The following is a 14731-nucleotide window of genomic DNA, read 5'->3' on the forward strand; positions in this document are numbered from 1 at the left end:
CATACATTCTTAGCCCACGAGTTTGTGCATTGCTTACACCAAACATATCCTCAATTTTCTTGAACCTGTTTTAGAGTGGACCCAAGTTAAATAAGTACAAAGGCCATGCTCTGTAAAATAAAAAATAAAAAACTGAAGTCAGGCCTCTAACAGACACAGTACATTTGAGGGTCAGCAAGGTTGTTTTGTTTTCAGACAATATGAAATACAAAAGCCCAGYGAAATAACAATTATTCTTTAAAGAAACTCGTAGCAAACAATGTCTGAGTGCTACTGTGGAAATCTACAGAAGTAGTCAAAAGGCAGAAACAACATTTTTATTGTGGTAAGTGGCACTACTAATAAAATTAAAAAACTATCCACAGAGTCCCACAATTTGGGACAAAAAGTAGACTCAGATTGAGTGGGAAAAATGCTATGAATTATTTTCAAGTCATGGGAGTAAAACAGACAYGGGATGCCTGCTTGAAGGCCCCAATGTGGAAGTCAGAGCCAGGGGATGTGGAGCTRAAGTCGAGGTGGGGGGCTAGTCTCTGCTGCGAGGAGTATGTGGGGGTGGGGCTCCTTCCACRGGGGCAGAGCTGGGCACAGTCCGCAGCTGTCCTTCGTGCATGCGCTCGTTGATGCGCAGTTGGCAGCCRTCCTGCAGCATGCGCAGCGCAATGCGAGCAATGTTGCGCGAGTCATCCAGGCCAGAGTGAGGGCGGCCCTCGTATTGAAGTCCCAGCTTCTCTAGCATGCTGCTCAGCTTGGTCTGGGTACGAGGGACCTGTGAAAAAGAAAGTGAGGATTCTAGTTCTATTGTTCTACTCAACAGATCGTRTCTAACATGTCTCTACATTTAGAGATATTTCTGATAATTTTATTATCACAACCTTATAGAAGTTTCCGTAGAATTTCTTGATGTTGATCCACTTCTTTGCAAACTGTGGATATCTGAGCCGACTTAAACGGCACTGGGTGTTCATGAACTTGCTCATGTCCCAAGATCTGTGGAAATAACAAAGCACATAGTTGTACTAATGAGAACATGTAATATCTCGCTAGTTATCATTGATACACAAAAGCAGTGTTAGTACCCTCTGACAACACGTACGTACGTACGTACCCATCTGTAAGAATGGCATATTTGTATTTTGTGCCAAGCTCTTTCTCCTGAAGCCAAAGCACCACCCGCTTAAGAACATTGGGGAATGTGTCTGCTTCATCCACCATTTTCTGGCCCAAAAAAAGCACAGTTAGAAAACTCTTATATTAACATTACAATGTGTGAAGTATTGTGGATCATAGTATTMTAGTCCTTCAAAATTGATTTAGACAACATCTGTCTGGTGTCTCACCTGTGTTATCCCTGTCAACTTTATGCAGAACTCTGACAGCTGTGTGTTGACTTCTGGCCTGACATATTCCTGAAAGCTGTCCTCCTACAATGAAATCCAGTGTCATTCATGATAACAAAACATTTGTGTGTGTTTAAGTTGTATTATTTGCATCAACTACTAATGTGAACTCAAAAGGGCCATACATCTGATAGTACACACAAGCCTTACAATGCAWTGATTCTAACAATGTCCCCTCCTCACTTACTCACAATGTCTAAAGTGTGGGTGTTGAACAGGACCATTGGGAACTCAATGATTTCATGCGTGAAGTCAAGGGGGTTGTCCTGTTCACACGTTGCCTCAAAGTCCACCACACAGATGAAATCGTAGTAGGCATCAGTTGGTGCACCCTCTGTCACAGACTGCATCAAAGACAGCTTCTGCTTCTTGTAGTAGTTCTTCAGCCGCTTCTTCATCACATCCTTCACACCTCTACACACAGTGAGAGAGACACACACTTGGGATCATGTTCAGTGATAGATATTTTTCCAGTGACATGTCAAGCAGCTCTGGGATTTCCTAACGTAGAAATCCTGAACCCCAATGGATTACGTTWGTAGCAATCTCCTGCTGAAACAAGTGTTCCTACATACCTTGTGTCAAGCTTACACTCTGACAGTTTAGACCGAAGCTCATCCTTGTTCATGCGGTTGATCTGTCCATTTGCAAGAGCAATCTCTTTGTAAACAGGATCACTGAACTCGCCACGAGTAGAAGATACTTGAGGGACAGGTTCACCAATGTTACTACACACCTTGTTGCAAGACTTGAAATAGAGAAAGGAATATAGCGTTAGTCTCACAAGTAGGTAACTCGTTTAAAATATCAYCTGGCTGTTATTCCTACTGTAGCAGTTAACATTAGCTGTACAGTAAGTTATTCACCTTGTCATCTTCCTCGGGTTTAGAAGACAATTTCACATTGTCACCCTTGTCTTGAATATTCTCCTTGTATTCCTCCATTATTGAGGGATAGGATTGTCTCAACCAACTAATCCAAGTATGTTGACTGGAAATAAAATGTTTGCGTGCTACTTGCTAGCTAACTGGTAGATGTCTCTYGTAGCAAACAATCCTCCTGTCATGTCCTGTTTCCGCGCGTTCTTCCCGCGTGTCCGTGCCAGTGGTCAGCGCTTAAAAAAAATATTTATCCGAAGTTTGTCGCGGAACAACGTTAACGTTACATGATATTAGACACTTCCCTTTAATCATATCTTTCCAACCTTATTCAGACAATAAACATTTTACATATACATTTGGATAGCTAGCTGGCAAGCAAGCTAAAACGTAACATTTTGGGAAAATATAAACAATMAAACGTAATCTCCGGTTGCAGTTCCGGTTAAACTTGACGCCTAAAATACATTAGCGCCACTTGCTGACAGGGAAGACCATTACACCAGTAAATCGACCGCCAGACTCCTCTTTTAAGTTGAATCTAAGCAAGGAGCCACTAGAAAGTAATAAGCAACCAATCTAATTTACGAAACAAAAATATAAACGCAAAATATAAAGTGTTGGTCCCATGTTTAATGAGCTGAAATAAAATATCCTAGACATTTTCCACAAGCACAAAAAGCTTATTTCTCTCAAATGTTGTAAACAAATTTGTTTACATCCCTTTGCCAAGATAATCCATCCACCTGACAGGTGTGGCATATCAAGAAGCTGATTAAACAGGATGATCATTACACAGGTGCAGCTCTAAAATGTGCAGTTTTGTCACACAACACAATGTCTCAAGTTTTGAGGGATGAGCAATTTGCATGCTGACWGCAGGAATGTCCACCAGAGCTGTTACCAGAGAATTTAATGTTAATTTCTCTACCATACCATACCCAACATAATTATAGAGAATTTGGCAGTACGTCCAACCGGCCTCACAACCGCAGACCACATGTATGGCGTTGTGTGAGCCAGAGATTTTCTGATGTCAACGTTGTGAACAAAGTGCCCTATGGTGGTTGTGGGATTATGGTATGGGCAGGCATAAACTAGACAATGAACACAATTTAATTTTACCGATGGCAATTTGAATGCAMTGAGATACCGTGACGAGATCCTGAGAACCATTGTCGTGCCATTCATCTGCTGTCATCAACTCATGTTTCAGCATGATAATGCACAGCCCCATGTCGGAAGGTTCTGTACACATTTTATGGAAGCTGAAAATACCCGAGTTCCTCCATGGCCTGCATACTCACCAGACATGTCATCCATTGAGCATGTTTGGGATGCTCTGGATCGACGTGTACGACAGCGTGTTCAAGTTCCTGCCAATATCCAGTAACTTCGCACAGCCATTGAAGAGGAGTGGGACAACATTCCACAGGCCACAATCAACAGCCTGATCAACTCTATGCTATGGAAATGTGTCGCAATGYATGAGGCAAATGGTGGTCACACCAGATATTGACTGGTTTTCTGATCCACACCCCTACCTCTTTTTTTGTTGGTATCTGTGACCAACAAATGCATATCTGTATTCCCAGTCATGTGAAATCCATAGATTAGGGTTTAATGAATTTACTTCAATTGACTGATTTCCTTAAATGAACTGTAACTCAGTAAAATCTTTGAAATTGTTGTATGTTGCSTTGATATTGTTCTTCAGTATACAATAATGGTGAAGCTACAGTACATTGGTCACAGCACAACTCAGGCAGAAATAYTGGTGCTTACACTGTGCATGGAAAGTTGATTTAACAGTGGGATGTGAATTATTCTCAAATTAAATGAATAACTAAACATAATTGTAAGGGATTTTTCCACATACAGTACTAGTCAAAGGTTTGGACACAWCTACTCATTCTTGTCATAATATGGACTTGGTCATTTACCATATAGGGCTATCTTCTGTATACCACCCCAACCTTGTCACAACACAACTGATTGGCTCAAACGCATTAAAAATGAACTTTTAAYAAGGCACACCTGTTAATTGAAATGCATTCCAAGTGACTACCTCATGAAGCTGGTTGAGAGAAAGCAAAGAGTGTGCAAAGCTGTCATCAAGGCAAAGGGTGGCTACTTTSAATAATCTAAAATATATTTTGATTTGTTTAACACTTTTTTGGTTACTACATGATTCCATATGTGTTATTTAATAGTTTTGAYGTCTTCACTATTATTCTACAATGTAGAAAATAGTAAAAAATAAAAAATAAACCCTTGAATGAGTAGGTGTGTCCAAACGTTTGACTGGTACTGTACATACAGTGTATTCGGAAAGTATTCAGACCCCTTGACTTTTCCCACATTTTGTTACATTACAGCCTTATTCTAAAATGTATTAAATCGTTTTTTTCTTCCTCAATGTACACACAACACCCCATAATGACAAAGCAAAAACAGTTTTTTTTTATGTTTGCAAATGTATACAAAATTAAAAATGGAAATATCACATTTACATACACTTAGAAATGTCCTTGTTTTTGAAAGAAAAGCAAATTGAAGATATCGTGCAAAGCTGTGTACGAGATCTGTGTACTAGATCTGTGTACTACTCCTTTCACAGAACAACGTAAACTGGCTCTAACCAGAATAGAAAGAGGAGTGGGAGGCCCCGGTGCACAACTGAGCAAGAGGACAAGTACATTAGAGTGTCTAGTTTGAGAAACAGACGCCTCACAAGTCCTCAACTGGCAGCTTCATTAAATAGTACCTGCAAAACACCAGTCTCAACGTCAACAGTGAAGAGGCGACTCCGGGATGCTGGCCTTCTAGGCAGAGTTCCTCTGTCCAGTGTCTGGGTTCTTTTGCCCATCTGAATCTTTTATTTTTATTGGCCAGTCTGAGATATGGCTTTTTCTATGCAGCTACAATAGAAATTTACAACATTAACAATGTCTTCACTATTTCTGATCAATTTGATGCTATTTTAATGGACAAAAAAAAGCTTTTCTTACAAAAACATTTCGAAGTGAGCCCAAACTTTTGAACGGTAGTGTAAGTATTCAGAACCTTTAGCCAGTACTTTGTTTAAGCACCTTTGGCATCGATTACAGCCTTGAATCTTCTTGGGTATGATGCTACAAGCTTGGCACACCTGTATTTGGGGAGTTTCTCCCATTCTTCTCTGCAGATCCTCTCAAGCTCCATCAGGTTGGATGGGGAGCGTAGCTGCACAGCTATTTTCAGGTCTCTCCAGACATGTTCGATCGGGTTCAAGTTTTAGAGAAATGTAATCATTGAATATTGTAAGAGCTTTCATTGTCTGCTTATATGCCCCCATTATCTATGCTACGGTTCTGACTTGGTCTTACAGAACACTGKAAGAATGGCCCATGTYCTGAATTTTGTCACTGTACATTTCAAAAGTGGTGAACAAATAGTTATGGCTACCYCCAACCTAGCTCGCTCATTAATGTCTTAAAATGACTTATTTGCCTCTTTTCCGCTTGTCGTCCCCTTATGCCATATTTTGTACATCTCAATTGTCAGTAGAAAACACATTTGTTTAAGCAAGTCAGCCATGTCAGCTATGATTTTTTTTTAAAGGCAGTAAATGAGGCTGAATGAACTGTTTCGCTTCCACACAAGGCTCCGCTGATTGCCAGGTGTAGCAGTGGTAAGGCATTGGGACTGATGTTGGTACTCCGCAGTTGGGAAAGCTTYATGTAGGCCCTAACAGTTTGTGGKCACCGTTTGTCAGTGATGGATAAAGTACCCAATTGTCATACTTGAGTAAAAGTATAGATACCTTAATAGAAAGTTACTCAAGTAAAAGTGAAAGTCACCCAGCAAAATACTACTTGAGAAAGTCTAAAAGTAAATGTAATTGCTAAAATATACTTAAGTATCAAAAGTAGAGGTTAAAGTATAAATCATTTCAAATCCCTTATATTTTKTGTTTGCCCCACCAAGATTTACATGCTAAAATTGCCACCTCTTATAAGACCCTTTATAAAAGGCAGCAAATTGTTCTTAGTGACCAAGAAAGATTTCTTCCCCCTCACTCAGTTCATTTTTGTTTTTMGTGTGTTTGATATAGTAGTGAACTCCACAGTAAACAGTCTTATCTGTTAATGTATGGCTTGGTGAATGGTGTCTAAGGGTCTTGCTGAATATAGTTCAGCTGGCAGACCTTTGTACAGGTTGCTATGCGTTGAACAGGCTTCATCAGTCACTTCTATAGACATCTGTTTGAGTATCATAGTTCATAGTGACGAGGTCATGGGATTGAGAAGTCAAACAAACCTTTGGTTAGCTCTCCTATCATTCACTGAATTGACATAAAAAGGCTCGTTTCATATCACCCACAGTAATAATACCACTTCTGTACTGAAGGTTTCAATGAGGAGTTTAAATAAACAAAATATGTAATATTCTTGCAAAACATATTTAATTCTGACATACAAAAATCCATCCTTCATACTTGTTCCTTTAAAAACATATCCAATGACTCTTATTTACATAGAGCAGCATAGTGAACACTGTAAAACATTTTAAATCATCATCAGGAGCAGACAGAAATGTGTATTTCTAAGGTTCCCGTCCCAAGTAAATTCCTGCCATTCCCACCCCTTTAAAAATTAAAGGATTTGAACTCAAACACCCACATACCAGAATGAGCTCAGTACAAACATGGTGCAAATCCTGAAGTGACTTAAAAATACCTATGTCTATTCTGAAGTCATATCACTTAACATAAATCAACTTAAAGAACTCAGTACAGGAAATGTGATGTGAAAGTATAGACATTTTGATTCCAAATCYATTTGTTAAAAATCATTGAAAGTTTCATCATAAACATTGCTCTTCCAATTATTTTGACCTGCATCACACATAACAGTGTACATAGTTTTACCAGTTAGTGTAATTTCCTGTTGAGTCAACAATGGCTTATCCCAACACATACAGTGGGGTCCAGAATTACTGGATCCCTTGACAAAGATGGGCAAAATACACTGTATAAAATAAATACTGAGCTATATTGCATGAATTGTATATTTTATCTATTACTTGTTAAACAATCTCAAAAAGATAAAGGGCCAAAATTATTGGATCCTCTGTTTTCAATAGTCCAGCACCCTCCCTTTTTGAGGATAACGACACAATTCACAGTAGGGATGAGGTATTTTCTGCGTGGGCATTGTTCTTTCCAAAGCTAAACCCACCATTGGTGTGTGTGGCCAAAGACCACTATTTTCATGTCTTATGACAATAGCACCGGTTCCAATCCAAGTGCCATTGCCGTTTAGCAAACTTCAGGCGGTGCTATGGTCATATGACATGAAAATAGAGCTCTTTGACCATGTACACCAATGATGGGTTTAGCCTTCAAAAGAACGCATATGCAGAAAATACCTAATCCCTACTGTAAAATATAGTGGTGCATCTTTGATGTTATGAGGCTATTTCGGTCCTGGCGCCCTTGTTAAGGTCAATGGCATCATGAAATTTACCCATGACCGGGACATTTTAGCCAAAAACCTGGTTGCCTCTGCCAGGAGGCTGAAACTTGGCCGCAAGTGAATCTTCCAGCAAGACAATAACTAAGATCCCTTCCAACATGTTCTCCGATCTAATAAAACATTTTTGAAAAAGGATCAATTGTCATTATCCTCGCACAGGAAGGCTGCTGGCTTATTGAAAACATGGGGTCCAATCGTTTTGACSTCATCTTTGAGATTTTTTTAAATGACTTGTTTAACAAAATCTTTGTCTCAGCAATTGTATTAGTATAAAATATAATAATTTCTACATTTTTTGACCATAGAATAGAGACCAGTTTGAATTGTTCGTTTTTTACTAATCTTTATCAAGGGATCCAATAATTCCAGAACCCACTGTAGATCAAGTACAAAAGCTAGATATTAATTATGTTTTTCTCTTGGTTCAGTCAACATCTACACTGGGATATGCCTGTTAATTAAACCTGCTATGCAATCAGTAAATGTCACATCTGAATATTCTAATAATCCACAGAGTATACAACCCCCATCCCAAAACGTATAAATTTTTCTTATTGCTTTTGTTCCCCCGAGCATGGCTGGACGGGCCTGGCCTGAAAAATCACTCATTTTCGGGAACAGCACTTTCTCTGAACAAAAAAAACATTTTACTCTAAGGATGACGGCTTTTCAGTAGTAAGGTCTAATATCCTCATATCCTGCATAACTTGGCCACTCTGGGAACATCCCATGGGAGCATCTGGGACTTCCATAGAAGTCGAATTGAATTCCAAGATCAAACGAGTGTCTCTGCTGGTTACTGCTGAAGCTGCCCTGGCCGTCCATCTTCAAAGCAGACCAGATGATCCTGTAGTTTCGGCCCTGGTTACCGTCCCAGTATGTCTGGCCATTGACTTCGTAGCAGATGGCAAACTCTATGTGCTTGTGCGGCCTCAGCTCAGCTGGAAGGGAAACCTCGAAGGCGAAGGTGTCATAGTTCGAGCCTGTGTAGTTGTCCTTCAAGTACTGGCACTCCAAGTCCATGTAGCTTTTCCAAGTGTCAAAGGTTACACGCACCTTGACAGACTTCTCAAAGGACAGGTTTTTGACCTTCACGGTTCCAGACAGTGCCTTCTCTTTCAGCATGCAGTGCTCTAGGCAGACAAGCTCAGTCTCCAGACGCTGACGGAACAGCAGATAATCAGAGGAGGGCTGGGTGAAGCCCATTACCAGTCTGTCCTCCTCATATGGTAACTTGAGCGAAGAGCTGAACAGCKCTGTGATGTTGAGCGGGATGTCAATAGTGTCAAAATGAGAAAARAACTTCACCTTGGTGAGGGCCAGGCCCTTGTGGTCGGCGAAGGACACTCGCCTTTTAGGTTTCCCATTCTTCTCATGAAGCAAATCTGGTTCAGTCTGCATAGGAGGGGCAGAGGGTTTGAACCGCATGCAGGGCTTCAGACAGGGTCGTAGTGGTTGTAGTGATTTCGGGGACCTTGTGTAGCAGAAGTCGTCGTTTGAGAGGTAGAGCGGCATGGCCAATTCAATCGGCATGGTGGACTTGTGAGGAAAGAGGCTGAATAGACTGAGGGGAAAAAACAAAGATACCAGAAAGTTGTCATTCGTCCAGTTGCTTCAAACAATGTTTGACAGGATACACATTCTCTTGTGAAATGTATACAGTATCTTTATTGCCGAATTTGCATGTGAAACATTAAGCAACCGTAGGCTAAGTGCATGGCCAGAGCAAACATTGCATCAATTTCATCAGCTGATAGATCAACCCCCAAGTTACTCTTGTTCAGCCAACCATCACATGTATTTGGTTGTCTGCCGTATAATATCACTGWTTAAGTTGTCAAAAGGTCTTCTCTGACCTACTTGCCCGATGTGTATAATCATGGGTATGCTTTAGCATTTGTACAATCCATCATGCAATCATTTGGAAAAGCAAAGATGATCATGTATAGCCTTATCCTGAAATGCTATGGGGGGTTTTCTTCTGAAATGCTAAATGAGTTTGAGGTCTCCATAATATCCWAATTTCTTGTACTTTACCTATTTTATTGGATAGCCTTGTCTTGAGGTGAGGCATAGGCACGCATCTGATATCTGACAGAAATAGAGTTAAGAAAGTWTTTAAAAATGCTAGTATCCACAAGTTCATCTGACTCTGGGGAAGTAAATAAAGGGCCTCATTGCCAAAATCCCGAAGTATCACTTTAAAGCCCATTCTTAATGCACTAAACTTGTCCCACTTTACTAACATGAACTTCAGAACTGAAACGCTACAGATAGGGTCATTACTTACTCAGTGTTACACACATGTTGTCCTTTATTTTCTAATATGCCAGACAAGGGCAATTTAGCAGACGATTTTATCCAGTGCAACTTCCAGTAGTGAGCGCATACATTAGCATACTGGTCCCCCGTTGGAATCGAACCCACAACCCTGGTGTTGCAACTGAGCAACACAAGACACATAATTGTGTCTTTTTCAGGTTTCAGTTTTTTCTGAAAGTTCATTGTGAAACAAAAAACAATGTACACTAACTAGCCAATAAACTATACCCAACATTACATGTTAAAGCTTGCGAATAGCCATTGATATGATGGTGCTGTTTAAKGATTTGCCTAATCAGCAAATGTTTTGCCATTCCTTCAGACTACTTGGCGATACTTTATTAAATCTCGATTCGGAAGTCCGCATTGTCTTATAAACTCCTGTTYTAGTTGCAGGTAGAAACCCAATAATGAGGTAATATTCATCAGAAAGATATTAAAAGCAATTTTTGCMCAGAGTGAGGATACATTTTAGTTAGGAGACATTTCACGTTTCCATCAACTATTCAGTTTTAAGTGACAACGCCGCTGCCACGCGACCCAAACAAAGATCTACACACATGCAAGACGCATCTCWCTTAATACAAAAAGTGGATTTAAGATTTTCCTGGATATTTTCTTTTTTTGGGCGTTCCACCTGCAACTGGAGACAGATGTGTATAATACACCGCAGCTTTCTGAAGAAAGTACCGGCAAGTAAAGGTTAGTTGAATGTTGTATGACTGCATTGTCTATGGGCCATATTCAGTGACTATGTATTCTCGACCTCAGAGGCTGAGGTTTGAGTTCATTGGCTATGAACTAACGCAATGTTATAAACTACCACTGCGAATTGGATTACAATCCTGCAAARGTGATACTTTTATCTATCTAACGTTAGTCATGAAACAAGCTTACCTTGTGCAGTTGGTTTRAAACATTTGCAATGAATTCAGGTAGGCTTGACGTGATAGGCTACGTCTACTCTACCAGTCAGAAATCACCATTGCCCTCTCAGCGGTAAAAGCGCCTCTTCCTTGTCGTTTACATGTAGGCTATAATCAATTTTGCTGCAATGCTACTCTACTATTGCTACAAATAAAATGTAACTAGCAACTTCACAAACTGTATCCAGTTTTGGTCATGCCACCGTTTCAAACACCATACTGGGTTCAAGTGAACATGTAGGCCTACCTGTAGCCAATCACAGTGGGCCGTGGAGAAGCGCTCGGYGAATCATCAACTTGGTGAAAGAAAATCTAGAGATAGTCGAATGACCGCTCTAACGATGGAAATACATGTCCTCAAAAATAGAAGGCAGGCAAGATCAGGCGGGACCATTCTAGCAAATGAGAGGGCAGTTTTGCTTGTCAACAAGTGGCACAACACAAATATAGTCGTTTTTATTTATTTATTGCCGGAATGCCACGTGCGTCTTAACAACCTAACCATTTRTATTTATTATGGATCCCCGGCAGCAGCTACTCTTCCTGGGGTCTAGCAAAATTAAGGCAGTTTATACAATTTWAAAAACATTACAATACATTCACAGATTTCACAACACACTGTGCGGCCTCAGSCCCCTACTCCACCAATACAACATTTATACAGTACTAAATCYATGTGTATGTAAAGTGCGTATGTTATCGTGTGTGTATGCATGTGTCTGTGCCAATGTTTGTGTTGCTTCACAGTCCCCGCTGTCCCATATGGTGTTTTTTAATCATTTTWAAAAATCAAATTTTACTGCTGGCATGAGCTACTTGATGTGGAATAGAGTTCCGTGTAATTGCTCTATGTAGTACTGTGTGCCTCCCATAGTCTGTTCTGGACTTGGGGACTGTGAAGAGACCTCTTGTGGCATGTCTTGTGAGGTATGCATACAACTTATATTCGATCAAATAAGACTCACGTAGCAAATTAGGAATTACATTTTTGACTTCCATAAAATAATCCTCACTTCTTGGTTTTATTATCCTGGACAGATTTTAGGCTGAGCAAACCCTCTCGCTTCTCATCTTACTTTCTGCCTAGGTCCTAAAGCAAAATCAAAGATGGTGGATCAATGAAGATGTCCCACTCAGGCCGTTTACCATTACTTTTTTGTTGTCACACTTCCAGTCTGCTTAAGCATTTTAAGGCAAGTATGCCCAATATTGGACTAAAGTAGCCTAACGTTACTCATCTTAGTCCAAGGACCTTACATGTTCTGTTTAAAGGGCGAATTGGCTCTGGAAGCCAAAACAGCCAAATTCACAATCTAAAGGTTTATCGATGTTCAATTGCGGAATGGTACTAGCAACATAAATCCCTCTACTTTCATATCACATCAATCATTTCACAAATGCAAAATACACACTTACTGTACTGTATACAGTTGYAGCCTACAGTATTTTTCAGTGACAACAGGTTTGTGTCGTCGGTCTTCCGTTTACACACAGGTGTTCGGAGACAAAGATGGCTAACTAGTACAGGTAGTCCATGGTCTTCTGTCTGTTTTCCGTAAACAAGMGCTGTAACATGGAAATATGRCCTTGTGGGAACCCTAGCCCTATTAAAAGGTGTGTATCAACAACCTTTTGTTTTTTGAAAAGTATTTCTCTCTGATATTAAAGATAAGRTCCTTRTGTTTCCAAAACCATACCACAAGCARTGCTTGTTATGATTCAGACCATGCGTCACGGCTCTTAACAAATCTCATCCCCTACAGAAGACACTTTTATTCAATGACTTATGTGTAATGTAATGGGATTAAGTGCCAGGGCAGAGATACCTGGATATACAGTGCATTCGGAAAGTATTCAGACCACTTGACTTTTTCCAAATTTTGTTACATTACAGCCGTATTCTGAAATTGATTAAATTAATGTTTTCCCTCACCAATCTACACACAATACACCAAAATGACAAAGCAAAAACAGGTTCTTAAACATTTTTGCAAATGTGTTACAAATAAAAAACTGAAATACCTTATTTACATAAGTATTCAGACCCTTTGTTATGAGACTCGAAAATTTAGCTCAGGTGCATCCTGTTTCCATTGATCATCTTTGAGATGTTTTACAACYTGATTGGAGTCCACCTGTGGTAARTTCAATTGATTGGACATGATTTGGAMAGGCACAAATATAAAAACCCACAGTTGACAGTGCATGTCAGAGCAGAAACCAAGCCATGAGGTCTAAGGAATTGTTGCAGCCTTGAAGGTCCCCAAGAACACAGTGGCCTCCATCATTCTTAAATGGAAGAAGTTTGGAACCACCAAGAGTTTCCTAGAGCTGGCCGCCCGGCCAAACTGAGCAAAACTGGGGGAGAAAAACTGAGGGAGAAGGCCTTGGACAGGGAGGTGACCAAGAACCCGATGGTCACTCTGACAGAGCTCCAGAGTTCCTCTGTGGAGATGGGAGAACTTTCCAGAAACACRACCATCTCTYCAGCACTCCACCAATCAGGCCTTTATGGCACTCCTCAGTARAAGGCGCATGACAGCCCGCTTGGAGTTTTTCAATAGGCACMTAAAGGACTCTCRGTCAATGGGAAACAAGATTCTCTKGTCTGATTAAACCAGGATTGARCTCTTTGGCCTGAATACCAACCRTCACGTCTGGAGGAAACCTGGCACCGTCCCTACGGTGAAGCATGGTAGWGGCAGCATCCTGCTGTGGGGATCTTGTTCAGCGGMAGGGACTCGAAGACTAGTCAGGATCGAGGGAAAGATGAACGTAGCAAAGTACAGAGRGATCCTTGTTGAAAACCTRCTMCAGAGCGCTCAGGACCTYAGACTGGGGCGACGGTTCACCTTCCAACAGGACAAYGACCCTAAGCACACAGCCAAGACAACACAGRAGTGGCTTCAGGACAAGTCTCTGAATGTCCTTGAGTGGCCCAGCCAGAGCCAGGACTTGAACCCTATCGAACATCTCTGGAGAGACCTGAAAATAGCTGTGCAGTGACGCTCCTCATCCAACCTGACAGAGCTTGAGAGGATCTGCAGAGAAGAATGGGAGAAACTCCCCAAATACAGGTGTGCCAAGCTTGTAGTGTCATACCCAAGAAAACTCAAGGCTGTAATCGCTGCCAAAGGTACTGAGTAAAGGGTCTGAATACTTATGTCAACATAGTATTTTTTTTATTTATTTGCAAAAATGTCTAAAAACCAGTTTTTACTTTGTCATTATGTGTGTAGATTGATGTGGAAAAAGTGATTTAATCCATTTTAGAATAAGACAATAACGTAACAAAATGTGGAAAAATTCAAAGGATCTGAATAGTTTTCAATTGCACTGTATATATATATACACTACCTGTCAAAAGTTTAGGAACACCTACTCATTCAAAGGTTTTTCTTAATTTTTACTATTTTCTACACTGTAGAATAATAGTGAAGACATCAAAACTATGAAATAACACATATGGAATCATGTAGTAACCAAAAAATCTTCCCCTTGCTCTGCGAGAGCGCCGCGGCCCTCTTTGGTTGGCGCGATGGGTCGATGCTTCGTGGGCAGACCTGTTGTTGATTGTTGGCAGAAAGGTCCCTGGTTCGCCAACTGCCGTGTCGGGGCGAGGGGCGGTTTAAAGTTATACTGTTACATTGATGCTCGGTCTGCCCGGATCACTGGTTGCTGCGGAA

At 40.6% G+C, this 14731-nt stretch overlaps 2 protein-coding genes across 5 annotated transcripts; both read right to left on the minus strand.

Annotated features, from left to right (window-relative positions):
- Positions 1-302: 302 nt before the first annotated feature.
- Positions 303-2701, minus strand: LOC111961409 (3'-5' exoribonuclease 1). The gene is made up of 7 exons (XM_023983650.2): positions 2267-2701; positions 1976-2148; positions 1592-1814; positions 1341-1424; positions 1109-1218; positions 876-990; positions 303-769 (listed from the first exon to the last, which is right to left on the minus strand). The coding sequence occupies exons 1-7, from the start codon at positions 2342-2344 to the stop codon at positions 527-529; spliced, it is 1026 nt and encodes a 341-aa protein (XP_023839418.1). The 5' UTR covers positions 2345-2701; the 3' UTR covers positions 303-526.
- A 4002-nt stretch (positions 2702-6703) lies between these two features.
- LOC111961412 (protein phosphatase 1 regulatory subunit 3B) lies at positions 6704-11464 on the minus strand. Of its 4 annotated transcripts, none has more exons than XM_023983654.1 (3): positions 11293-11463; positions 9835-9888; positions 6704-9361 (listed from the first exon to the last, which is right to left on the minus strand). In XM_023983654.1, exon 3 carries the CDS (start codon positions 9328-9330, stop codon positions 8467-8469), a length of 864 nt encoding a protein of 287 aa, XP_023839422.1. In that variant the 5' UTR covers positions 9331-9361; positions 9835-9888; positions 11293-11463; the 3' UTR covers positions 6704-8466. The 4 variants fall into 4 exon arrangements, with proteins under 4 accessions (XP_023839422.1, XP_023839420.1, XP_023839423.1 ...); XM_023983652.2 differs by lacking the exon at positions 11293-11463 and adding an exon at positions 11017-11275; XM_023983655.2 differs by lacking the exon at positions 9835-9888 and having other exon boundaries at positions 11293-11464.
- Positions 11465-14731: the final 3267 nt, after the last annotated feature.

This window comes from Salvelinus sp. IW2-2015, linkage group LG4q.1:29, assembly GCF_002910315.2.
Source record: "Salvelinus sp. IW2-2015 linkage group LG4q.1:29, ASM291031v2, whole genome shotgun sequence".
NCBI lineage: Eukaryota > Metazoa > Chordata > Actinopteri > Salmoniformes > Salmonidae > Salvelinus > Salvelinus sp. IW2-2015.